The sequence below is a fragment of the Ursus maritimus genome, unplaced genomic scaffold, assembly GCF_017311325.1.
Source record: "Ursus maritimus isolate PB19 unplaced genomic scaffold, ASM1731132v1 scaffold_19, whole genome shotgun sequence".
NCBI lineage: Eukaryota > Metazoa > Chordata > Mammalia > Carnivora > Ursidae > Ursus > Ursus maritimus.
In genome coordinates, this window is record NW_024424341.1 from 30,830,666 (window position 1) to 30,858,219 (window position 27,554).

Consider the following 27,554-nt stretch of genomic DNA (forward strand, 5'->3'; position numbering starts at 1 on the left):
GCAGGCGCTTAACCAATTGAGCCACCCAGGCACCCCAAGTGTTCTGATCTCAAAATGTAGTATGCAACAGCATTCTCTGAGAATCTTTATAAAAATAAGATTCCTGAATAAGAAAGCAAAGATTCCAACCATGGAGTCCACAGCAGGGTTCTGGAATCTGCATTTAAAAATCACTTCATCAGTACTAACCAATAAAAACATAATGTGTGCTACGTTTGCAAGCCCTATATGTAACTTTATATTTTCTAGTAGCTACAATTTTTAAAAGGTAAGAAGAAATGGAAGAAATTCACTTTAAAATTGTACTTCATTTTGGGGCACCTGGGTGGCTCAGTCAGTTAGGTGTCAGACTCTTTGGCTCAGGTCATGATCTCAGGGACATGATATCGAGCCCTGCATCAGGCTCTGCACTCAGCAGGGAGTCTGCTTGGGATTCTCTCTCTCCCTCTTCAGACTCTGTCCCTGCCTCCCCCCCCCCCACATGCTTGCTCTCTCTCTCTAGAATAAGTAAACAAATCTTTTTTAAAAATGTACTTTGTCAACATGTAGTCCTTATTAACACAATTCTTCATTTTTCCCAACTCTTCAAGATTTGGTGTGCAGTTCACACGCCCAGCACACCTCAGTTCATGGTAGCCACATCTCAAGTGCTCAGCTGTCATTATCGCAAGAGAGCTATCATTCCCATTCAGCTTTGCAAAAATTATACTTGCATGATTCGCATTACTTAAGTAAAAGCTGCCTGGCTTAGTCTGTTCAAGTCGCTATAACAAAACACCTCAGCCTGAGTGGCTTATAGATAGCAGAAGGTTATTTCTCACAGCTCTGGAAGCTGGAAGTCTGAGATCAGGGTGGGTGGTCAGGCCAGGGTGGTCGGGTGAGGACCCCTTCTCTGTAGACTTCTCACTGTCCTTGCATGGCAGAATGAGGAGGGAGCTATGTGGGGTCTCTTTCATAACGGCACTAATCCTACTCATGAGGGCTCCACCCTTCTGACCTAATCACCACCCAAAGACCTCACCTCCTAATACCAGGACATTGAATTTTGGAATTTGAACATACACATGTTCGGAGGACACAAACATTCTCACCATAGCCGTGATCAAGGCCAGACAATGCATTTGGCCACTATCATTTGCTCCAAAATTCCCCTCCACACTTGGAAAAGGAGACTCTGTTCCCGAACCCAGCTCTGCCTCATAGTAACTCCATGACCTTGGACAAGCGACCACTTCAGCCGACAAGATCCTGATTTCCTCATGTATAGGTAAACCTCTGGAACTGGAAGATCTCTGGAGACACCTTTGTGAAACTCAGTAATGCTCACAAATGGGTTATCTGCCCTTTCATTCCAGGAAAAGAGCATTTTTCTTTTCTTCCTGTCTTTGTTTTGTGATTCTTCTCAGAGAGGAAAAGGTGGGGCATGGAGGACCTTCTAGTCCTTCAGAAAGCTAACCAGGTGGTACCAATTCCGTGAGGCTGAGTGACAGTGAATCACCAACCAGCCTATGAGGTGGTCATACCTGGGAGAGTCTCTCCGAAGAAATGTTGCTCTCGACTTTATGCCCACCTATGGGGAAGCTGAGGATTTCATGTGTGCATTTAATTTAAACTTCTGGTGTTCATTAGGACAAGTGAGACAATGCTGGTAGAGCAAACAATCCCCAAATCTCAGTGGCTTAAAAGAAACGTTTCTTTTTCCCTTACGCAAGACATCCAATATGGGTCAATATTGAAGTCCTAACCCATGCTACCTCAGAATGTGATCTTATTTGGAAGTAAGGTCATTACAGCTGTAATTAGTTAAGACGAGGTCAGCTGGAGTAGGTCAGGTCCCTAATTCAATGTGACTGTTGTCCTTATAATACGAGAAAGTTTAAAGGCAGACATGCACAGAGGGAGAGAGCCACGGGAAGATGAAGGCAGAGACTGCAATGGTGTTTCTAGAAGCCAAAGAACACCAAGGATTGCCAGCAAACCACCAGAAGCCAAGGAGAGGCTGGAACAGATTCTCTCTCGTCCTCTCCCTCGGAAAGAACCAACCCTGACGACACCTTGATCTTGGACTTCTAGCCTCCAGAATTATCAGGCAATACATTTCTCTTATTTAAACCACTTGGGCACCTGGGTGGCTCAGTCAGTTAAGCATCTGCCTTCAGCTCAGGTCATGATCTCAGGGTCCTGGGATTGGGTCCTACATTGGGCTCCCTGCGCAGTGGGGAGTCTGCTTCTCCCTCTATCCTTACCCCCTGCTTGTGATCTCTCTCACTCTCTGTCTCTCTCAAATAAATAAACACATAAAATTTTTAAAAAGAAAAAAAATTAAAAAAACAGAACTAATCTTACTTCAGCCACTTAGTCTGCAATACCCTATTACAACAGCCCTAGCAAACCAATGCACTGTCCCTTAGGAACCTGAGATACCATCTTGTAGCTGTGCCACGTGGGACTCATGGCCTTCTTGGCAGTGAGACCCAGGAAGGAGCTGCCAGAGGATGCCAAAAGTGACACAGGCCACTCTGTCGAAAGGCTGTTGGCCAACACCATTCCTACAGGTCCTGATGCAGAGCTGAGAAACAGGGACAATGTCTGGCGAGCATCAGTGTCTCCAGCACTCTTCCCAACAGGAACCCTCCCTATAGACTGAAATACTAACATCAACAAAAGAAAGCTTTTGCCGGGTGGAGACTCCTTAATCATGCCAGTCTTCCCCTTGGTGAGTTTTGGGGGAGTGATTAGAGAGGGCCGCTGTGACTGAACTGTCCTAATTATAACCGGCTGTTGGGAGGGTGGTGCCAAGGCAGGTTCAGCTCTGAATGAGTTCTGGGACAGGCGAGCATCAGTCATGATGGGTGAATAAGGAGCGAGAATGGGACTATGTACACCATGCACGGACCCCTCTGGTTCTAGGGGGAGCAGACACAGATGTTGGGGCAATGTTTGTCTCTGCGTCAGCATAGAAAAGAGGTCAGAACCCCTGATCTTAGGCCTCGGTCCCAAATAACAAGTGAAAATCCTTCCCTAAATATGTACAGCCCTTTAAGGTTTTCAAACTGCCCCCCTACTTGTGTTCTCTCATTCGGTAATTCTCGACACTCTCAGAAGGCAGGCGTTTTCAGTAAAGGGAAAGGAAAGTTTCACAGAGGGTAATGACTCTCCTAAAGTCAGCGGTGTTAGTGGCTTTCAAGAACCAGGATTAAAACCTACTTTTCTCAGGGGTCTGAGCAGGGGCCCTTGCCATACCCCTTGGTGCAGAGGCTTCTTGGCTCTCATTAGTCACTGGCAAACCCCCTGATCTCTGTTCTAGAAAGAAGTTTGAAACAAGAAAAGGAAACACTGTGCCCAGCAGCCATCAGGAAGCTCCACTCCTGGAGCCAGCGTGTAGGCAGGACCTAACCCAGGAGCCGGTCGCCATTACTTCTCTTGACCTTCAGGACTCACCAAGGTATGGCTGGTTCTGAAAGATGCATGGGTTAAAGCTCTTTTGTTCTAATGCATCTGAGGGAAACCAGAGCCGCACTGCTCCAGAAATTAACAAGTAGGCCAGTGTAGAAACACGCATGTAAGCACCAAGCTTTTAGGTGTTCAGGTAACGTGATGAGGTAACCTGTCCATCCCGAAACACCAGCTTGAGAAGCTTCTCAAATGTGCAGCATGAGAAAGATTATTAAAGTGTTTCTTTTAAGATGACTTTTTAAATTGCAAAATACTAATATCCCAGCATCACTGCTTCACTGAGCAGAGGGAAATATTTAGAAAGTGTTTGTGTGTCCTAAGAGAAAGGCTGGTACGTAATCGCGAATTATTACCACTCGCGCCGGTCACACGGCCGAGATGCTCTCCCGGCAGGCTGACAATCTGGTGGTTTTTCACAGCTGGTAACCTCTGCCTTTATTCCTGGATAGAATGGAAAATTAGTGTTGTATGCCTACTCCTTTCGCTTTCATGGACCATTTATCATATCAAAGCCCATTTGTCTGTGTACCAGCCTAACCAAATTAGGTAAACAGAGTTCCAGGAGGAACTAACAGCTGTTAGCGAGACAAGTAATCACAAAACACAAAGCCTCATGGCAGCAGCTGCCACCTAAACACAGTTTTCAAAAATATGGCAGCTAAGAGGCAGTTTAAGGAGAGCGTCTTTGAGGGACTGTTTATAATGCTTCGTTTGAAACGGAGGCTTGGATTCCCAACTCCTTCATGTGGCTCAAAAGCCCTGCAGATCTGGCCGTGCCCACCTCCCGGAGCCTTTCCCTGCCTGCAGAGTGCCAGACCCGGTGCCGAATGTCCTCCACGCATGGCTTCACTTCCTCCTCACAATGCTCTGGGGCAGATATAATAATTACTGCCATTTTCTGGGAGAAATTGTAATTCAGAGAGGTTGAGGGATCTGCCTAGGGTCACACAGCTAGAAAGGGGAAAGGTCCTTGAATCAAAACACTCTCTACTCTTACGTGTCACTCAGTTGTGGCCCACACACTCTGCTCCGGTCTGGGGATGGTTAAACAAAACATTCTGACATCTTCCTGAGACGGAGCCCATGTGGGGCTCTGTGCCTGGCACGGAGTCTGCTTGAGATTCTCGCTCCCTCTTCCTGCCCCTCCCACTTGTGCAAGTGCGTGTGTGTGTGCTCGCTCTCTCTCTCTCCAAATTAAACACATAAATCTTGAAAACTCATTCTGCCATTTGTTACTAAGGTAAGGAAGACTTTATTCAGGGCTATTGCAATGGGTGTCAAGACTATAGGGGAGAGAGATCAGGCTCAACTCTGAATACAACTCTGAAATTGGGGATTTATGTCCAATGACCAGAGTATGCCTCCACTTTCCATCCAGTGGATGGAAAATTACTAAGAGGGGACATCAAGAGTAGCAGCATTCTTGCTAAACTGACTTAACCAGGATTTTTGCCAAATGTCTTATACCTCAAGGTGGAGGTCAAGGTCAAGGTCTTATAAGGTCATGGACTTATACCTGGAAAGGGGGGGATGAGGAACTTGACCAGGTGTCAAGGGTGGGGTGATCCCCACTAAGCTAACTTAGCAGGATTCTTGTTAAATTGGGCTAAGGCAACCCAAAACAGGATGGGGAGTGGAGCAAGGTGGATGCTTCATAGAAAAGAGGGCTCTGAGGAGCCAGACTGAAATGGAGGGTCTTTGTCGGGATGCTGAAGTGAACCAGGCAGGCATTTCTCCTACCCTCATGGAGTGTGAAATCCAGAGTCAAACAGTGACAGTATTATCGTCTGTGAGGCCACAGCGGGCCACAGTGGGTCGGCACCCTCCCTTGGGTTTCCTTTTCCCTTATCAGTACCTGACCAGGTCCTTATCAGTACCTGACCAGGTGGTAGAAGGTAGAAGTGGTAGCAGCAGAGAGGGGAAGTGATGAGAGGCATTGTGGAAGCCTGTGTGGATAGGTTTTCGGACCTGCCAATAATCCATTCAACCCTGGGAGAGGCTGCCAGCCCAGAGCTGGGTTTTGGTCTCAGCTCTGTATCCCTTAGTTTCTGGCCCTTTCTCCCTGCTGTCTTGTCCAGGGTGTGTCTTCTAACCACGATATACCACTGAGATTTGGACAGCACCTTGATGTGGCTGGCTCTGACGGAGAATTAGCTTCAAGAGCAGGAAGACTGGGGAGACCATGCAGGTCCTGCTTGATTATACTGGATCCCTCTCAGCCCTGCATTTTGTTAAACAGGGGGGCACTGGTCCTTGCTAGCCTGTTGTCTGTGGACATACGAAGAAAACATAAGCTGGAAACATTTAACAGGATGTAGACATGGGACAAAAAAGAGAGGAGGCTTCTTGTTTTCTTCCCTTGGCTACCTGGAAGTTCACTGGTCAACTTGAATGCAATGACCCATCTTGCCACCTTGCCCTCCTCTTTAGTACAATTTCCTCCCTCTTTCCCACTTACACAACCCGTGTCTCCAGTCTCCTTTGGTTTTCATATCAGCCAAAGCACCTTAAACCTCTAAGGGCCAGGTACACATTACAAATAAAAGACATCTGGGGCATGTATATTATGTATATATACAAACACATGTATATATTATGTAGCAGTCAAATAGACACAAAAATACAGAAAGAGGATAAAAAACAATGCTCAATACAGAGCAAAAGGTCACACGTGGATATTGCCATTGAAGTGAAACGGCTTTTATGCAAATCCTAGTTCCATCTGTACTGTTCTGTGCTACTCACCTGTTTATCTGCTCTGTCTCAGATGCTCCTCTGCAAAAGGAAAGAGAAGTGTCCACCTTGGAAGGTGGTTAGAAGGATTAATTAAACCCATCCATGTAAAGCAAGGAACACACTTTCCTGCCATGCCTCACACATGGGCTCTCACGCGGAAGTGGCTGTCACTGACAACGATTTCTGATACAGGAAGCGTATAAAACATTGTCACGGCATTAGGGAAAGGAAAAGGAGGCATCCCGGGGTGGCCACGGTGCAGGAGGATGCTATCGGGAACACATTTTTACCTCTGCTAAACGGACATACATTTTAATCTCAGCACAAGGTCCGAATTAGACCCATGTTGTGGCCACTGTAAACATCTCATTGCCCATGAGGCTGTACAAATTAGCCTACATAGCTGCCCAGCACCTACTTGGGGAACAAAAGGCTACTTTTGACTCTGAAGAAAGACAAACAACATTAAAAGAAACGTGTTCTGGTTTTTATCCCTGCCTCTACAGCACATCTGTATTCTGAATGACAACGCAGAAAGGAAATACGGTCCGACAGCAGATGCCTTTTCCCAGAAAGATGACTCACCTCCTCCGTGAGTGTCCCGCTGAGACTTGTTTAGAAGGATGGCATCCTTTGGGAAGCTCTGGTTGTGCGTGTTTTATGCTATGCATTTTGCTTCCGCGTAGATAAAGTGAAGCAAGTTCATTATGAATGCAGTCTTGTAAAACTTTATAAAAGCAAATTGCACGCATACATCATGTATGTATATATGTATCACTGGGTATGCTGTGCGCTGCTAACCTGGCCAGAATGCCAGAAGATGGGAGTGGCCCACTACCCACACTGCCTCTTCCTCAGCAGAGAACCCAGCACTCTCTGAAGACAGAGGTTGACCCCCACATCTAGCCCCTCCTCGGGGTTGCTCCTATACAGCCAGGCGGCCCTCCTCTCCCTCTCCCACCCCCTCTCTCTCCCGATCTCCCTCTCTCTCTCCCTGTCTCTCTCTCTCTCTCTCTCCCTCCCCACTGTCCGGCCTCCATGTACCCTTGCAGGCTTTCTCCCACTACTGGCTTCCCGCCCTGCCTTCAAGCAAAGCCAGCTTCTCCACAACCTTCCAAGTGCTTTATTCTCTGTGCTTCTCCTTCCTTCTAGAGTGACTGTCTCCTTCACCAAAGCACATCAAAATCCTCCTGTCCTTCAAGGCCCAGTTGAAATGTTTTCTTCATTTCCACATTTAGCCAAAAAATATGTATTGATATCTGGGCTCTGCAGCGACAGTCGTGGGGAAAGATGCACTGCTTCCTGTCTCCCAGAGCTGAGGTTTTAGTGGGGAGAGGCAGGGAATGACGGAAAATTATCATGTATGATATCATCCAGTGATAAGTGCTTCGAAGAGAAATAAAATCGGTTAAGGGAAAAAGGAATGGTGGCGTTTTAGGTACTATTTGGGGCAGCAGATCAGGATCCCCATGAAGGTTTCCTTTATCCCCAGGAGGAAATAGTGCACCCTTCCCCTACACCCCTACTCCTCGCTCTAATGCAGCACCGCCCAAAGCACCTTCAACAAAACACTAGTTCAGATCAATGCTAGTGGGTATTATGGGGGCAAAAAGAACTCCGTGGCTAAGTACCTCAGAGGAAAGCTGGCATAAACAAAATAAAGGAGACTTCCTTACAGCTGTACTTTGTGGAAACTCTGCCATGTGAATACAGATCATAGATCTGCAAGAGGAGGATCAAATACAGCTTTTCCCAAACACACTTGACTATGTGCTCTCCCACAGAGCACTTGACAGGCCTACGTTTGCTTGGATCCCGCTTTGGGAAATACCATATTTCCCCTTCTAGAACATCGACTCTCAATTTTTTTCCCAAAGATTTTATTTATTTGTTTATTTGAGAGTGAGAGAGAGAAGGAGTGGGGGGGGGCAAGGGAGAGGGAGAAGCAGGCTCCTTGTTGAGCCAGGAGCCCCAAGGAGGATGTGGGGCTCCATCCCAAGACCCTGGGATCATGACCTGAGCTGAAGGCAGATGCTTAACTGACTGAGCCACCCAGGCGCCCCTAGAACATTGACTCCTTAACAACAGGAATGACACCTGATCATTGTGTTCGACACATGACAACACAGCTCACGCCATGCAGTAGGCATCAACCAATAAGCACTTTGGTAGCTAACAGCTTATTGTCTTGGGTGAACTTAGAGGCCTGATGCAAACCCTCACTGATGTGATAGGAGCGAGGACAGGAGTAGATGTCTCCTAGGGGGAATGTGAGCTCACAGTTTCTGTTGTTGTAAAAGAAAAGAATTAATAAGGATGCCTGCTTCTAGGCTCCATCCCCCAAAAATACCCTAGGAAGAAACCTCTAAGACTTCTCTCATGTGTTTAACTAGAAGTTAGGGTACTCTCTGTGGAGGACTTGAGCTGGTATTTCTAAGAAGGCTGCAAGATGGTTGGAAACTCAGAAACTACAACTCTGTGCTAATTACGGTTGGTGGCTACTAGACGCATGTGGCTCTTTAAATTACCTGAATGTAAATACAATTTAAAATGTTTAGTTCTTCAGGCATACCAAATATTCAAGTATACATCTGGTTGGTGGCTGCTGCATTAGAGAACTCGGAGATTATTCCCTCATTGCAGAAAGTTCTATTGGACAGTGATGCTAGAAGCATAACCTTCCACCACCAGATCCTTGAAATTGCTCCCAAACAGCCTATGTTCTTTTCTGGCTTCCACTGAAGACCTCAAGCAATGACCAGCACGCTCCATCCCCGACGACACTATTATGTGGCCATTTTAAGACAGCCAGCCATGGGACAAATATGAAACCAAATTGGCGGCATCTTCTCAAAGGGCTTGTCCGTCTGTCTCTCTGCCCACCCAGCAGTGTTTATTGTACCAGTCATGCCAGGAGAGGCTGCGTGCCAGAGTGTCATTCCTGAGAGCACAGCGCAGATAGCATGGTTTCTGCCAAGGTGTCAAGAATGAGTTGGAGAAGGCATCGAGATGGGTGAGTGGTGGAGTCTGGATTTGGGGAGGGATCTGAGTTTCTGCCTCCCCCAACCACTTGTAAAGGCAAGAGACTTTAACCAGGGTTGAGTTGTGAGTTCTTGGTGGCCAAGGCCAAGGTGAGGGCACAGAGGGTGAATTCCCTGTGGAGCAGAGTCTGTGGTTCTTCCACAGACAGCGAGCTTCCCGCATGCACTGGAAAAATCGGAAGCCAATTCCACAACTAATTCACAAGCTAATTGGGACCAGACTGCTCCTCCTTGTGAGGCAGAGTCACGCCATTACGTGCGTCCTAGACTGAGCCTTCACTCAGATTACAGATTTCCCAGCACAGTTGTTACTGGTAATTAAACCTACTTGATGGTTCCATTACACAAAGATTACATGACAGTAAAGGAATCAAACATAACTAATCTTTATCTCGTTTCTAAAGGGGCACAGAAATGAGAACCAACAATGGTATAAAATAGATGAATGACGCACGCCCATCAGTTCTCGTGTTTTTTGCCAGCCTGGTGCACTGAAACGCAGAGATTTTAAGCCATTTTAATATGCAAGCATGTATCTGTTTTATTGTTACACAATGAAAATTAAATGTGGATGAAAACACCATGAGTTACTTTGAAAAATCACATTTGCAATGCCTGGAAATAAATCCCCAGCAATTGCTGTTTTCGTAATCTAGGGCAGCACTAAAAACATTTCCCTGTAATCCCTACTTAACCTTTAATTCCTAATCCACACCTGCTGCCAGAAATCAAGGGCTGTCTCAGGTAACTGACTTTGTGGCTCAAATGCCTACCCAGACTGATTTCCGCTATTTTATATTATCTTATTGTATTTTATTCTACTTTATTTTCAGATTCAAATTCCATTTCTCCCTGCATCAAAGCATACACTTACATCACCACTACCCAAAGGTTGGGACACAAATGTGGATGCTCGGGCCCCACCTGAGTCAGCACCCCTGAGGCCACAGCCCAAGAACCTACATGTTTTATCAGCCCCAGAAGATTCTTGTGCAGACTAAAACTACTCACCGCCATATCTGATGCCGAACCCTCAAGAGCGAAGACCAACTGCTGTGTGTCTCTATATCTCTAACAGCCAACTCCATGCTTAGCCAAGAATGGGCACTTGACCAGAGAATGCATTGAACCAAACTCATGAACTCTTTCCTTTTTGACAGGTCTCAAAAAAAAAAAAAAAAAAAAAAAAAAAAAAAAAAGCAAGGACCGGGTCATGTAGGAATCTGTCCACCCCAGCCTACTTCCTGTAAAACGATCCACTCAGCTTCCCTGGAGCCTCTCCTGAGATTGTTCTGTCCAAACTGTCAACTCCCAAGACCAGAAAGGAAGATCGTTCCAATGGTACCGGGAATTATAGCTTCTGGCACGGTGGCCACCATCTGTCCTTCCTTCTGAGGCTGCCACATTAGCAAGAGCTAGAAGGAGGTGGCTTTGTCTTCTCAACATCAAATGTCTCCTTTTGGAAACCTTAAACTAGTGTCCTCAACCTTTACAGCAGAATCACTTAGAAGCTTGCTCAGAATTACATGTTCCTAGGTGGGGTTTACCCTGAGATAAGTACCCGTAGGGTGGGATTTGGGGCACCGAGGTGTCCATGCAGCATCCTTGCCCCCAGATGATTTTGATGCTGAGGACCCCTGACCCCTAGAGACATTCCTCTTTAAACCCAGTCCTCAAAGAACTCCCTCAACTCCCTCTCCTTAAAAGGGGGGGGGAGTTGTGGCTCCTTAATTTTATCTGATTTGGGGGTGGGGGAGAGTTGATGGAGGATGGGGCTGTGAGCCAGCAGGGGGAAGGGGGGGGAAGCATCTGCTTGGCAAATGTAGCCGTTCTACTCTGATGTGTATGTGAGACTTACTCTGAAAGCCCACCTCTAAGACTTCCCTCCAAGAGTCTGGAGACCCTCCTGCAAACTGAAGGAGGAGGAGAGGAAACTCAGATTTCCTAGGCAAGTAATGCTCCGTGCTAAGTGTTCTCGAGGATCTTGCCTGCTCTCCACGGCCTACCTAGACCCCACTGGCTACGACCAGGAAGAATTCATTGTTCACTGCTGCTCCTCACTCCCCAGAGCATTTAGCCCTTTTCCCGGATTAAAGCACTTATCGGGCATTAAAGCTCATTGTTTGTTGCAAGTCTGTTCCCCAGACATCCTTTGCCCCTGAAGGCTGATTGGTGTTTTCTTATCTCTGTACCACCCTGGCTGGCCATGAGGTGCTGCTCAAATAAAGTTTCCAGGTGGGTGGACTGCAGATAAGGGGTCCCCTGGCACCTGGGATGTGTTCTTCGACGGAACTGCACCAGGGAAGTGTGAGTTTTTCAGACTGGCCTGGACCTTGTCACAGCTTTGCTTCTCCTTAACACACTTGCCAGAATTATGTCACTGCCAACAAATCTGTGTGCAAAAACTACAGAGACAAGTCATTTCCCCTAAAAGACATTGCCGGTTAACCTTGAAGCCTGTGTTGTTCTGCAGGTGCAGAGATATACACACACCCATACATATATAATCCTATTATGATACATTTCACCTTGTGATGTTCCCTGTGCCGTGGCTTCCAGCCTTATAAAAGCTATAAAAACTGAGTATTTTTATAGCAGTATTTCTGATCTTGAGAAAAGATGCTGTGTGTGTAACCCTGGTACATAGCAAAGCCTCTTGGGACACTGCATTATACATTAAAGCAACCCAAACCCCTGCCACACTCTGACTTTCTGACTTGGGGAGTGTGTGAATTTTTCTAGGTTTAAAGCATCTTTTTCTGCTCCTTGGGCCCAGACTTTTGGAAGAGCCCTCTGATCACCTCTGGTCTTGCCCCACTTTCAATCCATTCCCATCCTGTTTCCACGGAGATTTTCTGGGAACCCCTGACCTGTTATTCCTCTCCCTTCGGGAGGAAGTTCAACTTCCATTTTGCTTTCGCTTCCAAAGCCTTTTTATCTCTTCCCAGAGCTCTGCTTTGCAAAACATCCTTCTTGTTCCAGCTGTGCCATACTGCCTCCCCCTCTGAACAAGATCCTTCACCCAAGCTTGGCTGCTGCTGTTCCCTCTGCCCAGAAAGTCGACTTCCCACCTTGGCCTCTTGAAATCCCACCTATCTCTTGAATCTCAATGGACTGCCAGCAGCAGCTCAGTGGGTGGGATCAAAACCTGGCTCTACCATTTACCTTCTGTATGACTGTGAACAAGGCACTCAACCATTCTGAGCCTCAGCTCGCTCACCTTCAAAATGAAGATTCAATCAAAGGATGTCTAAAAGAAGAACAAATAAAAGCCTCAGACAATGATTTTCAGTCCTCAACTTAATCCTCTGAACCCCTCTCCCATCCCTTCTCATCCAGAGCTGAGAACGCACTATGAATTACAAGAGCTGTGGGTCATGTTTATTATCACCCCCAATATCAGGAGGCCTTAGAGGTCAAGGGGCCCCATCTTAGACAGGGCTAGCACTCAGCTGCTACAGAGTGGATACTGGACAAGAGGTTGAGTTTATCTCCTCATTCACAGTCAGATCTGCATAGTTCATAGGTCAGTTGCCTCTGAGAAGTGGTGTCAAAATAAATGAACACAGAGGTCAGAACCAGCTCATCTTGAACCTCAGCCATGTGATATCATACAAGACATGTTTCTATTTCCTAATCTGGAGAGTGGGGATGGTAATAGCTTTATGGAAATAACTCTACAGCACGCAGTTTCTCAGATTAAGTTCGCTAATGTGGGTGAAGTGCCATTAACAGTATTATTTGGATGTCATCAAGCTTTTAGTATGGGTTCTCCCAGCCTTGGCCAGGACTGGCCAGGTGAACATCTGAGCTGAGTAGTTTTAAAGGTCTTAGGACCTGTGGCTCAATTGTCCCATGACCGATGGCCACCCAGTGACTTTCAGGGGCTGTAGGCAATTTTGTGTTTGTGGACCCCTTCCTCCATAAAATGATAATTATATTTTATGACTGCACTGGTATAAGGAAGGATATAACCCAGGCTGCATTCATTATTTCATGTTGTTTATCATTATATTAATTTTCTTCTTCTGATTTTAAAGATTATTTATTTGAGTGAGAGAGGGAGAGCACGAGTGGAGAGTGGGGCAGAGACAGAGGGAGAGGGAGAAGCAGACTCCCTGCTGAGCAGGGAGCCCAATGCGGGCCTCAATCCCAGGACTCCAAGATCACCACCTGAGCTGAAGGCAGACACTTAGGAGTCACGCAGGCACCCCTCTTCTTCTGATTTTAAAGGAATATAAATTGAAATATTTTTGTGAGCCCCCAAAATTCTTGTGGGCCCCAGGCATTGTACGCCCTGTGCCTCTGCCTGATGGAGAAGTAAGCCTGGCTTTAAGTCTTTGAAGTCTGGTGTCTTACAAGTGTCAGCTCAAACCAGGCTTCCTCCCACTCACTCTTTTTCAGTCATTTCTGGGGTCTTTGCACAAACTTATTCTTCTTCCTGGAACCCTCTCCCCTGCCTNTTTCCCTGATTTACTTTCCACACATACCTTAGAGGAGCTCTCCGATTATCACACTCCCCTTACAGCAGAGATGGCTGGGGCTTACCCCCAGTTTCTCATCCAGCAGCTCCGGGGTGGCCCCAGAATGTACATTTTTAACAGCACCCAGGTGATGCTCATGCGTTGGTCCGAGGACCACACCTGGAGCACAGCTGCTTTCGAGGTCCGCTCCATTTCCATCGTTTCTGGTAAGCCTTCTCTGATCTGGTTTACCCACGTTTCTCCCTCATACACTCTTCAAGAATTAAAGGCCTCTGGGGCGCCTGGGTAGCGCAGTCGTTAAGCGTCTGCCTTTGGCTCAGTGCGTGATCCCCGCGTTCCGGAATCGAGTCCCACATCGGGCTCCTCTGCTGGGAGCCTGCTTCTTCCTCTCCCACTCCCCTGCTGTGTTCCCTCTCTCGCTGGCTGTCTCTCTGTCACATAAATAAATAAAATCTTAACAAAAAAAAAAAAAGAATTAAAGGCCTCTGCTTTATCTATGCAATTGTTTGATCCATGTCTCTCTCTCTCTCCCACTTGTCTGTAGGGTCCACGGGTCTTTTTGCTCGCTGTGGGATCTGCATCCTGCTGGCACATAGCAGGTGCTCAGTAAACATGCAAGCATGCGTAGACAGCTGCTCAGAAAAGTTGAACCAACTTAACCTCCTGGCAACAGTGAATACGGGTGTCAGAATCCTCTCAAATCACCAGCACTGCATTTGTATGTTTTTTCCCCTTCCCTTTTTTACAACCATCAACCTCAGAATTCCTCATTTGCTTCTCCGGAGGAACATTAAGGAGCTGAGCAGAAACCGCGTGGGGCCACCCAGAACACCCTGGCCCTAAGTCCCGCCCTCCATACTACCCCCACGTCTCGCCCCGCCCCACCCCGCCCCGCCCCGATCCTCCCTTAAGGCCCTAGGCCCCGCCTCATCCCCACCTCCTAGGCCCCGCCTCCCCCCCCCGCCCGGTCCCACGTCGCGGCTGCTCTGCGCATGCCCACCCAGTTGAGCGCTTGCGAGGCGTCTCCGTCCGGAAACAAACTTTCCCCTGGAAGATGTCGCGACCCTGTGCGTCCCCGGAGCGGGGCAGGTAAAGCCTCCCCCGCCCTTGGCACTCCGAGCAGGGCCTGACCCGGCCTTGAGCACGGTACCGGGACCTTTCGGCCGGGACTGTTCTTGCCGAGCCCACCTTCCTACTCGCAGACCCTGCGCTCGTGCGCTAGCCTACTTCGCCACTCGCCGGGCCCCGGGACCTTTGCACCCACTCCGGCCGAGCTTTGGTCCCGTGGGCTCACACCCGGCCTCATAGGTTCGCGCCCCTTACCTACGGGCAGAGCATTTCCCCCTGGCCGGCTGCCTTCCCTCTTCAGCTCAGGGCTTCTCAAGAGTTTGACCCCCAGAAAGTGACCCTGGTTTCTCAGTTACCTAGCCTGCCTGAGCCTGGATGGGATCAAGTCTTCACCTCGCTGGACTGTTAATGAGGATAAAAAGAGAAAAGTGTGGAAAGTGCGTAGGATGAGCGCAGGCTTAGAACAGGGTGGCTGCTACTGTGGTGTTTTCATGGTGGTTGTTCCAAGGACCAGCCCCAAATGTGGACAGACACGTATTTGCAGACTTCTGCTTCTGCTGGTCCCTCTGGTCAGTTCTGGGGGTCTCTTAAAAGCCTCACTCGGTGGCGCCAGTTTTCTGGACGGGGGCCTGTGGTGCAGGATGCACTCCAGAATCCCTCCAGTGCCAGCATGCTGTGGTTCTTTTCAGATGTTGGGTCGTTTTTGAAATCCACTGCTGTCACCCAGTCACTTTTAGTGAGCAACCTGCGACGTAGAAAGAGGCACAAAGTAGCAAACACCTCCCACAAACCACTGCCCGTCTAATGCTGGGGACGTTTATGATGGGAGTTACCATTCACTGGGCACTGGCGAAGTGCTAGTCACAGTAGGTGAACGTGTCATTACATGCTCACAAGTATCTTCAAGTATGTCGCAGATGAGGAAAGCAAGGCTTGAAGGGGTCATTCCCCGACACTTTAAAACAGTTCTGCCTGACTTAAATACCTGATTTTGCCCACGATGCAAAACCGCCTTTCCCAGAGAAAAATTAAAACCAGACTGTTAGTTTGTAGGGCTGCCATAACGAAGTACCACACACGTGATGGCTTAAAACCACAGAAATTTCTTCCATAGTTCTGAAGGCGGGGTGTCTGAAACTTCCTGCCCGTTGCAGCTTCTGATGGATGTTGATATTCCTGAGATTGTGGCAGCATCACTCCAATTTCTGCCTGTGTCTTCACAGTGCCTTTGTCGCTGTGTGTGTGTGTGTGTTTGTGTGTCTGTGTCCTCTCCTTTGACAACGACGCCAGTCATTGGATTTATAGCCCAGGATGATTTTATCTCAAGATCCATAACTACATCTACAAAGATACCATTTCCAAATAAAGTCACATTCTGAGCCTTCTGGGTGACATGAATTTTGGGGGACACTATTTAAACTACTACACACACCAGCAACAAAATACGCCAGTCAAAAGGACCAAAACATTCACAGTCATGAAATCAGGGCACCTAATTTGCTTATTATAAATCCAAATACTAGCATATTATCAATAATGATCCCTAAAGTGGGTTCCCCTGGTCCACAGCATCAGCATACCATTGCTTGGGAGTTTGATGCTAACTTTTAGGCCCTACCCCAAACTTACTGAGTCACGGTTTTGGGGTGGCCCAGCCCTCTGGATGAATCTGTTGCCACTAAAGTTTGGGAACCACTGTTACAAGGCAACCGAAGACATAAGGGTTTGAAACATAAGCGGCAGGTTAAGAAAAAGTCCTTAACCTGACAGTTGTCTAACTTACAATGACTTGTTTACCAAACCTGTCTTATTTGAATATAATTTAGAATTTAGCATTTAACTATTGCATTGTTGAAAGAATATTTTACAATAATTTCTGTTTAAGTTTCAAAGTGAACTTGTGTGCTAAACTATATTCTTAATAGTTTTTTCCTCATTTTAGCTTGCCAACAGTCATGTGATTTGGGTGTTATTGTTTCTGCTATGCTATTGAAAAATACAATGAGAGTCAGAAATGGTGAGCCCCAAGGTACACAATGAAACAGAAACATAGGAGGACTAGGAGCTTTTTATCATAACTCTGGTTACTAAAATGTTTGGTTTGTTTCCATTTTAGAAACAGTTTGATAGATGATGCTAAGACCTGCTTAAAAAAGTATGATGTTGGGACCAAATATTCTCACTTATCGTCTAACAAATATTCTGTCCTTTTACCATTGTTGGGAAAAGAAGGAAAACTCCACCTGTTGTTTACCCTCCGGTCAGAGAAGGTAAGTGACAAAAAGGCTCCCGCCATTCAAGTTCCAGGACATTTGAAAACCCCACAAAAATTTCTCACTTGCACACATTTTGAGGCCATGGATTCTCAAATGGACTTTCAAGATTGTGATGTTCAGGTGTCCAAGAAGCCACAGGATAACAAGGCATTTTTTTGGAGAAGTTTTAGAAAAGTAAGTAACTTAATTAGCAAGTAATTTGAAATCCATTGAGACCAGGGTTTCTTAACCTTAGTGCTGCTGGCATTTGGGCTGGATAATTCTTTGCTGTGGGAGCTATTCTGTGCATTGTGAGATGTTTAGCATCACCTCTGGGCTTTATGCACTAGGTGCCAGTGATAAAGATATGCACACCCCTTTGTGACAACCACAGACGTCCCCAGGCATCCCTGTCCTGGCAGGGATGAAGGGCACAATGCCGCTGCCAGCAACCACTGTTGAAGCCTCCCACCCTGGGTATAATGTGGAAATTCTAGAGCACAGAAATGAATAGTATGGGCTCTGAAGCTGGCTGCCCATGTTTGAATACAGGCTATCTCCTTGCCAGCTCTGTGACTTTGTCCTAGTTACTTACCCTCTCTGTGCTACAGTCTCTTTTCTTGCAAAATGAGCACAGAATACTAGTGCTTGCTTCATAGGGCTACTGTGAGGATTTCCCAGGGAAACAAATGCAAAGCACCTAAACCGGCCCCAGCACTTGGCAGAGATCCTGGTTAGTTTCAGCTGCCATCACTATTGCTGTTAGCAGACATGGCCTGAGGTTTTCAGAGAAACCATTCTACTTTAAAGAAATGTTGGGCTGGGAATGGAGTTCCCCTGGGTACACCCGTGGATACCGTCATTCTCCTTTGCTGTTAGGGTGCTTCTGAGGAAAAGCTGGGGAGGCAGCAACTTCAAAGTTATCCAAGTACAGAAATGAAAAGGGGCCATAATAGCATGGCTTTCAAAGCAGAACATCAATGAACAGTATCCCTTGAGGGGGGAAAAGAAAGTCAAGGAATCAGCAGAAGTTTTGTGGGTTTGGGATTAGACTCATGTGGATTCTTCTGGATCTGGGTCATGCAACAATCACATAAACATAGGAGGTAAGAAAATCCAGGTTCCGACAGGAGATATCCAACTGGAAACCAGGGGACCTGAGTCTGTTCTCAGCTCTGCCAAAGAGCAGAGGAGAAGCACTTCAATATTATTTTTCAAACTATCAGACAAACAATAATGTAGACAATTGAGGCAAGATCAAAATGGATCTCTGGTTACTATTTCACCCAGATAGCTTTGCCTGTTGATTATTATGTAAGAATCATCCTAGACCATAAACTCTGATGTGCAAAGATCACATTAAAAACAAACAAAAAGTATTTAAATCTAATTAGATCTTATTCTGCACCTGTCTAAAGAAATTCCTTCCCAGGCATTACTGGAGCTGCACCCCTCCCTGGAGTCACACAAGTAGGGTTCATGGGTTTCCTCCCAGTAAATGGGGAAGGGGCACCTGTCCTCAATCCCTTCTGCTTCATCGTGGGCTCCCCTACCAGCTCTGGAACCTAGAGGAAAGTTAGCCCAGGTTGTGATCTCATGGTCCTAAGATCGAGCCCCACGTCAGGCTCCACACTCAGCACGGAATCTGCTTCATAGTTTCTCCTCCTTCTGCTCCTCCCCCCCATTCACATCCTCTCTCCCTCTCTAAAAAATAAAAAATAAATTAAATGGTTCATTTTGTTATGTAAATTTCACCTCAATAAAAAAAAAATGCTTTTTAAAAATAACAGCATGTGGACCTGTTCTGAGGGCTCAGTGGAAAATCTTCTTGTGAAGCAGCATGCCCACAGGAGGGTAAGCACTCAGTCAAGGCTGTCTATTGATAACATCGCCCTTTCTATTCTATTTCCTTTTGGCTTTTCTCCCCTGTCAGCATGGATCTATTTGCGTGTGTACGGTATCTTTTAGGGATAAGCAGAGAAAAATTACAGGTGAAGGAAGTTCTCAAAGGTCATTTTTTAAAAGGATTCAAGTAGAAACTTTTTTTGCAGGGGGGTTTTACTCCCCCCTTCTTACCACCAGGGTGGGGGTGGTCTCTGATGCAAACTCAAAGTTCAGTAACTACCTGTTGAATGAGTGCATAGTGCCAGGGCTGGAATCCCGCATTGCGGCTCTGTTCTTTCACTGCCCAGCTAAGAAGGTCCCCTGGAGAAGTTTGCTTCCCTGGAGGCAAGTCTGAACCGGCAGATGTGGATGAAGTGGCCACGGCTCTCCGGGAAGCCCAGGAAGAAGTAGGGCTGCATCCCCATCAAGTGGAGGTTGTCTGCTGCTTGGTGCCATGTCTGCTTGACGTAAGTGTTGGAAGGGGGACTGCCTTGCTAACACTCTCATGGGCACGCAGTGGACCCATGATCGTCAGCATTCCACGTGTGGCCAAGCATGACCCTTGACAGTGCTGTCTGTAGATAGAGTCAAGAGACTGTACCTTATGTGGGCTTTGCCCCTTGTGAGTTAAGTGGCTTTGGTCAAGTCCCCTTGCCCATCTGGGCCCCTCTTTGCCCATCTAGAAGTGAAAGGGTCGAACTCCATCAGTGGTTTTCAAACTGGATTCTGTAGAACCCTGTAGATGCTTCAGAATTCAGTTTACATTTATTTTTTCGCCAGTATACATTTCTTTTGAGAATTCAGTTGAAAAAATATCACACTCTTGAGCATTCTGTGTTCCAAATTTTAGCCTCTTGGAGGTCACCAGTGCATTGCCTTTGTCCTAAATACACTCATTTTTATACATACCTTGGAATCAGGCTTCTCCACATCACATTAATTGAGCAGTACCCTGAGATCACTAGGCAAGTTGTTTAAGAACTATTACTATTTGTAACTACATTTCTGTATGAATCAGGATTTCCTTGATTGTGTACATGAAAAAATAAATAAATAAAAGCAACAAAGTGAATTTTGGGGCTGATACAAGAGCCAGATCTTACTTACTTCACATGAACTTACGACTGTTGTATTAATGACTTTAGAAGGAGTAAGTGTTGTAAATTTGTGCTCAGATAACAGCATTATTTTATTGGTTTAAAATTTTTAATATAAACTTGCAATGTTAGAATAGGTACAGATTTACAGAAAAGTTGCAAAGATACTACGGAGAGTTCTCATATAACCACACCCAGTTCCTCCCATTGTTAACATCTTACACGACTGGTGTCTACTTGTCACCACTAAGAAGCCAATGTTGTACACTGCTATTACCTAAACTCCACACTTTATTTGCCTTTAACTAATTTTTCTACTAAAGTCCCCCTTTCTGTCCTGGGTCTCATCCAGGATACCATATTGTATTTGGTTGTCATGTCTCCTTAGTCTCTGGTCTGTGACAATTTCTGAGACTTTCCTTATTCTCGTGACCTTGACACTTCTGAGGTGCACTGGTCAGATATCTTGTAGACTGCCTCTCCATTTGGACCTTTCTGGTATTTTCCTCATGGTTAAGCGAGGGTTATGGATTTGGGGGAAGAATACCACAGAGGGAAGTGCTCTAATCACATATTGGAAATAGGGATAAGCTATGTTTTATACATTGGACTTTCAGGTACGTTTTTATTTCAAGAGGAGAGTCCCACTGATGCTTAACAATTAGAGGGCCAGACCATCCTTAATGTTCCATTTGCCTTACAGTCTTGGTGGTACAGTGTTGTGATGATCAGTGATGCTGAGACATCTATCTTAATCAGGTCCATTTTCAAAACAGAAAGGTCACTGCTCAAGGGAGATTTAGTTCGGAAGAAGCTAATGGCCTCTCAAATAAATGCTTCCTAAATGAGGGGGGAAAACGTGGGATTAGGACAAGAAATGTATCAATTACTTCCTAGGCAACTACATTTTCTAACGGGAACCCCTTCCGCTCGGCATCTGCAAATCGCCCAGCCCATTTGGGGCATTTATTTTAAAACTCTACTGAAAAATTGAACCCTAATGGTAAAAAGTTCCCAAAGTGAGAGTAACTCCACTTCCAAGGCACCCGGGAGCTACTGAGTTCTGCCTGTGAGGGGTAGAATACAGCAGTCTCCACAGGAGAACGTCTGGTCTTCAGGACATTTCGGTGGGCCAGACGCTCCTGAAGCCGGAGATTTCTAAAATGACCCCCTCTTGATATAATAATGCCAGTTACATTATCAAGACGTTAGAATGAACAAAGGCTTTCAAGAATGGTGTCCTGTGTTTGGAAGCGCTAGCGAAGGTGGTTTTGTTTTTCGGAACTTGCAGATCTTTTAAATGTAGTGCAACACTACCACTGATGAAACACTTAAAGCAGAACCTAATTCGGTGGTTTTTAACTAGCGCTGATTTTGTCCCCCAGGGAACATGGCCATGTCTGGAGATGTTTTGGGGTGTCAGAGCTAGAGAAGGGGCTATTGGCTGTTTCCCACCTCCTGTGCTAACCCCCTAAGGCAGGCAGTGGCCCTCAAAGCCCACCCCAGGTGTCCCTTTGTCATACATGGATGTACTGCTCTTTGCAACAGCCTCAGGAGACGTTTTTCCTTCTTCTGTGTACGTGGCCCATACATTTCCATTCATTCTCCTTCACTTTGCCCCCTCTGAAGCTTTGACTCCTATAAACATGTTGGTGCCTTTCAGTGGCATGTCCTTCCCTGGGAATGTTTCTAAGAGCATGTGGCCTCTTCCAGGGGCTCTGAAGCATGCCTCGTCCCCGTGGCCACAGCAGAAGCCAGTCTCCACAAGTTTCCAGCTCAGCAAGTGGCCGGAATGCAGTCTTTCCTTGGTCCTGCAATGTCTGCCATGAACCCACCATCCTTTTTTCCTTCCGAGACAGACACCTGTGTTTTGGGAACTGTGTGTCGAGAGATGCTTTTCATCCACACGTTTCCAAAGTCTTCGTGGCTTCTCTAAGCTTGAACCATGTTGAACGTGCCTGACTTGCCATCTGAAACATTCAGTCTGAAACCATTACCTCCCTTTGTGGCTTTGATTTTTTCCCCCCACCAATTATTTTCTCAGACTCTGACATGCAAGAGTCCAAGGGCCAGCACTGGCCATACGAAGTTGCTCGTCCACACCCGTGCCTAGCAGTTTGGCCCTTAGCGTGAAGATGAGTTTGTGCTCCTAGCTCAGCTCTCAGAAGAGCTTGAATCCCAGCTGCAGCTGAGAACTGTCCACATGAAAGCCATGCACAAGGCTGGCGTGTCTTCTCTTTGAGATATGGCGACAGTTGTGTCTTCACAGCCCTTAAGCGCTGTGCTCTGGAGTGTGGGCAGCAGGCCGGTGAATCCTGGTTTCTGCCAAGTATTAGCTGACCATGACCTTGAGCAGGTTGTCTCAGGTCTCTGATTTCCACTGTTAAAGCTTCTTCAGGGTCAGGCTGTTGTGAAGAAGTAGGGAGAGGGTGCTGGGTACTAGACCAGGGCCCCAGAGGCTGTGGTCACTTCATGGTGACAGCAACCACAAAACACACGCTGAACGAACACTGCGGATTCTGTTCAGACCCTTTCATATTCCTCTTAATTGTGTTTCTGAAAGCTCACACTTGCAGCTTTCCACCCTTCCCTGCCCACAGGGAGCCTAGAGGGCCTGAGAATGTACTTGGCCGGCCAGTCCTTCACCAGTGACTGTGCTGAGGGGCATGACAGCCCAGCTCTGCCGTGTACTTTACCTCCAGATGCCCTGCAGGGCTCTCGCCTGCATTCCTCCCTGCCTCATGCTTTGTCCTGAGAGCACTTCCTTAAGAAATCACTTGCATCTGAGTGTTCCCCATCTCCCAGACACCCCTCCTGGGGAACCGTGGCCAAAGAGGCTGAGCATTCACCCAGGGCCAGGTGGTGATTGCTGCTAGTGGAACAATGCTTCTGCCTGGGGGCCACTTAGGACCCCAGATTTCCCACTGGAAGGACAGCTAAAGTCTACGCTCCCGTCTTTCACTCCTGGTCCAGATATTGACTTTCACCATTAATTCAGTTAATGATCTGAGTCATCACTGTTCTTAAACATGCTTCAGCTGTCACTCCTCTGAGAATTTTCCATAGACTTGTTTATCCTGCTCTCGTGTCCCAGCCTCAAGGTATATCCTTGGCTTTTCCCAGCCACCTTCTCTGGGAATGCCCCCCAAGAACCCCAAATTCTTCTCACTTTCCGCTTGAAGCTTATGCAGCTCTTGTCTTATTATTATGCATCTCCTACACTAAACCCCAGGCCTCACCCTGGAGATTCCCAGCAGGTCTTTCATTTAATAATACCCTGCATTCATTTGCAAGCAGTCGCAGTTATAAATAGAAATCCCCCCTCCCCACTTATAAACATCTGTTATGTAAAATAGTTTGTATATAATTATAAATGTAATATCCCATAATTGGGTATATGCCACAGTTAATATGCCACTTTTCTACTGATAGGCTGGTACATCCTTGTCTGTACTGACAGGGAAGGGTGTCTATCGCATTCATTTTGAGGGCTGCAGAGTGTCCCCTTGTACAGATAGACTCATAATTGATCTACCCTGAATGTCCATCAGGGGAAGAGTGATAACTTAAGAGTTTGGGGTTATTGCAAATAATGCTTCAGTCCAGGGATGCCTGGGTGGCTCAGTCGGTTAAGTGTCTGCCTTTCAGCTCAGGTCATGATCCCAGGGTTCTGGGATCAAGCCCCACATTGGGCTCTCTGCTTAGAGGAGAGCCTGCGTCTCCCTCTCCCTCTGCTGCTCCCCCTGCTTGTGCTCTCTCTCTCTCTGTTAGATAAATAAATAAAATCTTTAAAAAAAAAGCTTCAGTCTTATATCTTTTCTTGCTGGTAGGAATTTATCATACAGATATATTTATACAAATGCAATTGCTAGGTCAAAAGGACCACATTTTTATAACATTGCCAGATTGCCCTTCCAAAAGAGTATACCAGTCTGTTTACCAAAGATACATTTTCAGAGTCCTCTCACAGATACTGCCTCAGGTAGGGGTGAGACTACCCCCATTTCACAGGGAACTATGACATTCATGTCTGGAGCAAATTCTTCCTCCTTCTTCCCTACCCACCCTATATAATTGACTGCTTTTGACTGTTTTCTTAATTTGTGTATTTTGTTTTCTGCTTTTAGAGAGATACATTGATAAGCCCAGTTGTCGGATTTATAGACCACACCTTCCAGGCCCAGCCTAATCCTGATGAAGTGAAGAGTGTGTTCCTGGTGCCTCTGGAGTATTTCCTGCAGCCACGTGTCTACCACCAGAATTACGTGACACGTTACGGTCATCATGTTATTATTCACTGCTTTGAGTACACAAACCCTGAAGATGGTGTCACTTACCAAATCAAGGGAATAACTGCAAAATTTGCCCTGTTCCTTGCCTTAATTATTTTGGGGGAAAAACCCATCTTTGAAATGGAGTTTAATCTCAGTGATCTAATTTCATCCTCTGAAGAGACCTTCCTGAAACTAAATAAGCATGCTACAAGCAAGTTATGATTTATGAGACCACCGTCCAAACAACTCAGAGGATGTTGTGCGTGCTTAAGAAGAACAACAGTACTGCGAGCTGCTGGAAACTGACAGGTGTGACTTTCTCCTGCAACATGAAGGTAAAAAACCTTGCCTTTTTCCCACTTGCCCTGTATTACCTGAGAGAGCAGAAGTCTTTCAAAAGTGGAAAATGTGTTCATAGTGTTGCGTAATTTCACCTACAGCATGTTAATGTTTTTTTCTACACATGTATCGGGCACATAGTCGGCACTTAATAAATATCTGTTGAATATATGACCGTGTGGCATTTATTTTATTCATGAGAGGTAATGTCTCTTTCTGTCTGTTGTTACATGTGACTAGAAACTTCTGTCCAGCCATCAGAATCTATCCACCTTTTCCTCCCTGGCAGCAGAGTCGAAGCCAAGCTCCCAGTTCCCCAGCAAGAAATGGCATTACCCAGGATTCCTTGCCGTTAAATGTGGCTCTGGAACTTAATTTGGGCCCATGGGATGTGAGTGAAAGTTGATCTTGCAGGTCATCTCCAATTGAAGAGCTAAGCCAGCTTCCTTGGACTCTGTTTCCCCTTTCCAGGAGCTGCAACATGGATTTACCTGCAACCCAGGCTTGACCGTACAAATGAGGGCCATTCCTGGGGGGATGGCAGAACCCAAAGGGGGTAGCAGTTTGGGTCTCAAAATGCCTCTCTGGAGTAAAGCAACCTGCTACCCTGCACTGTTCACTTGGGCCTGTTACATGAAAGAAGAATAAAATTTTGTCATTTTTCTGCCACTGTTATTTGGGGTCATTTTGTTAGAGCAGAGCTATTACCCTAAGTAATATACCATAACACTTGAAAATGGCTAAATGGATATTCACCCAAACTTGAAGTGTTGCCAGCAGTTAGAATTTGGGATGATCTGACCTTGAACACATGGGTTCTGTGACGTGCAAGACTCCCATGGGCGTTGGTGGGTTTAGCCGTCATCATCCAGAGCAACTGAAATGAATTTAAGAAGCCCATATGCCGACCAATGGGAAGAGATAATATTCTCTGTCTTAAGATGATGAAAGCAGAAAAACACTGGTTTTGAGCACAAGCCCCAAATCAAAAGGCAGAAAGACAAACATTCTGAATTGCATCCCTTGAGATCTACCACTTCTTACATGGCATCTCCATACATCGTGCCTTCAAGTTAGCAGGAATTTCTTAGTTTAATTATCATATTAACCATCCTGCCAGAGGTCAGGGAGACGAGTGCATAAAGTAACGTCACCTTAAGTCCATGATGGCAATTTCCTATCTTACTGTTACCAGAGTTTTTGAAAGCCGAGCCAGTTTTAGGAAGATCCTGGTATAGCTGAAAATGTGATGGCCGCACCAAACCCATCAATCAGCCATGCAACTGTCCATGGCTTCAGAGTTTTTCTTTTCTGAGAGCTGGCAGAGAAGAAAATGCCCGATCTGCTGCTTTATACCCACAAACATGGAAATGGCACAAATCTGGCTCCAACCTTGAAAGCAGATGTTGGGGAGGCTTCTCCATTAACATTCAGTAACCGGCCCTGCGTGAACAGGCCTAAACTGTTTCCGAGCAGTTACAGAGGCATTTGCAAATGTGTATTTACAATCTGACAGCAGTGTAATTGCCTGGTAGATTGTTGACCCCTCTGGCAGTGCAGAACACCGCCTTTCCGAACTGTTCGTTTTTGTGAACTCCTCAGATCTGCCTGGTTTCTAAGAGGCGTTGGCCCAGCCGAAGTCTACAGTCTGAACGACACCTGTGGCCGCCCGATTTAAGGGGCTAAATATCTAGCAATGGAGGTATTACCTCCCCCTGCTCTTTTCATTCATTCATTCTTTTTTTTTTTTTTTTTTAGTGTATTTTCTGTCTTTTCTGTATTTTAGGACATCTATGTTCAGGGTCCGGGTTAAACATCCTTTGGTTAAGAGGAACAGTCTAGCAAATCTGTCTCAAATGAAGGACACCACTGGTAGGGTACAGATCTCAGGGAGTCTTCGAAACCACTAAACAAATCAGCCTCAAGCACAGCAATGGGGAAGGAGCACCCCAGCTAGCCACCCCAAAAGCAAGACGTTGTACACCTTCCCTTTTGCCTCCTGTCATTACTGGGGCAAGAACCATCTGTTTGGGTTGATGGATACAGGCATGGAAAAGCAACAGCAGCTCAGTGTGTCAGTCTCCAGGTCCTTGCAGGAAGCTTCATTTAGCCTAGCTTGGGTCACCTGGCAGGTTTCCAGTAACTGGTGGCTATGGACAAGGGCAGGGGGCGGTACCACAAATGCATCACCTAAGTCCCCAGGTCAGCTGGGTGTTGGAAGGAGCATTTCTGAAGAAAGTGGGCTAGGTGAACATCTCAAAACATTTATTGTCTCTGATCCCTAAAATCTGTCCCTAAATTATGTAGATTCAAATGTATCCATCCAGAAAGCTCAGCTGGGTCTACCTTGCCTCCCTGCAGCCCGGTAAGCAGGTGGTTAAGAGCTGTGAATCTGAGAGTCAGGATGCCTACACTTGAATCCCAGCTCCAGCATCATCAGCCTGTTTGGTGACCTGTTAGCAAGTGACTCATTCTCTATAGGCTTCAGTTTCCTCTTCTGTAAGTGGGAGAAAGAAACTTTTGTTTTAGGCCTTTTGAAGGGATTAAAGGAGTGAATACGTGTGACCCCTTTACTGAAAGCACAACTAAATGCTCAGAACAATGCCTGGGAAGTAGAAAGGGCTCAGTTACCTGTTAGCTAGTAATTACAGCATTATTATAATTGCAAGGTAATATTACAACAATAATGTCAAGTGCTGTCTTTTCTCTGGTTCAGCACATCATCATTTCCTTATGCCAGAGTGTCCGAACTTTCTTGGTTCGAACCACAGTGAACACCCTGGCATCTCAGTAATTTTTTCAGGGTACATGTAGGTCAAAAGAAACACCTAATAATTTTGTTTGTTATGTTGTTACATCCAAATAATTCAGTAAGTGTTTATGTCCTACTAACTTGGTAGCCATTTGAAGTTATACCATA

General features: G+C 46.2%; 1 protein-coding gene across 3 annotated transcripts; it reads left to right on the plus strand.

Annotated features, from left to right (window-relative positions):
- The first annotated feature begins 14,689 nt into the window (after positions 1–14,689).
- NUDT7 (nudix hydrolase 7) lies at positions 14,690–24,805 on the plus strand. Of its 3 annotated transcripts, none has more exons than XM_008689727.2 (4): positions 14,690–14,806; positions 16,902–17,055; positions 19,233–19,391; positions 24,149–24,805. In XM_008689727.2, the coding sequence occupies exons 1-4, from the start codon at positions 14,772–14,774 to the stop codon at positions 24,515–24,517; spliced, it is 717 nt and encodes a 238-aa protein (XP_008687949.1). In that variant the 5' UTR covers positions 14,690–14,771; the 3' UTR covers positions 24,518–24,805. The 3 variants fall into 3 exon arrangements, with proteins under 3 accessions (XP_008687949.1, XP_040489557.1, XP_008687951.1); XM_040633623.1 differs by having other exon boundaries at positions 14,705–14,806; positions 17,015–17,055; XM_008689729.2 differs by lacking the exons at positions 14,690–14,806; positions 16,902–17,055 and adding an exon at positions 17,068–17,235.
- The last annotated feature ends 2,749 nt before the right edge of the window (positions 24,806–27,554 follow it).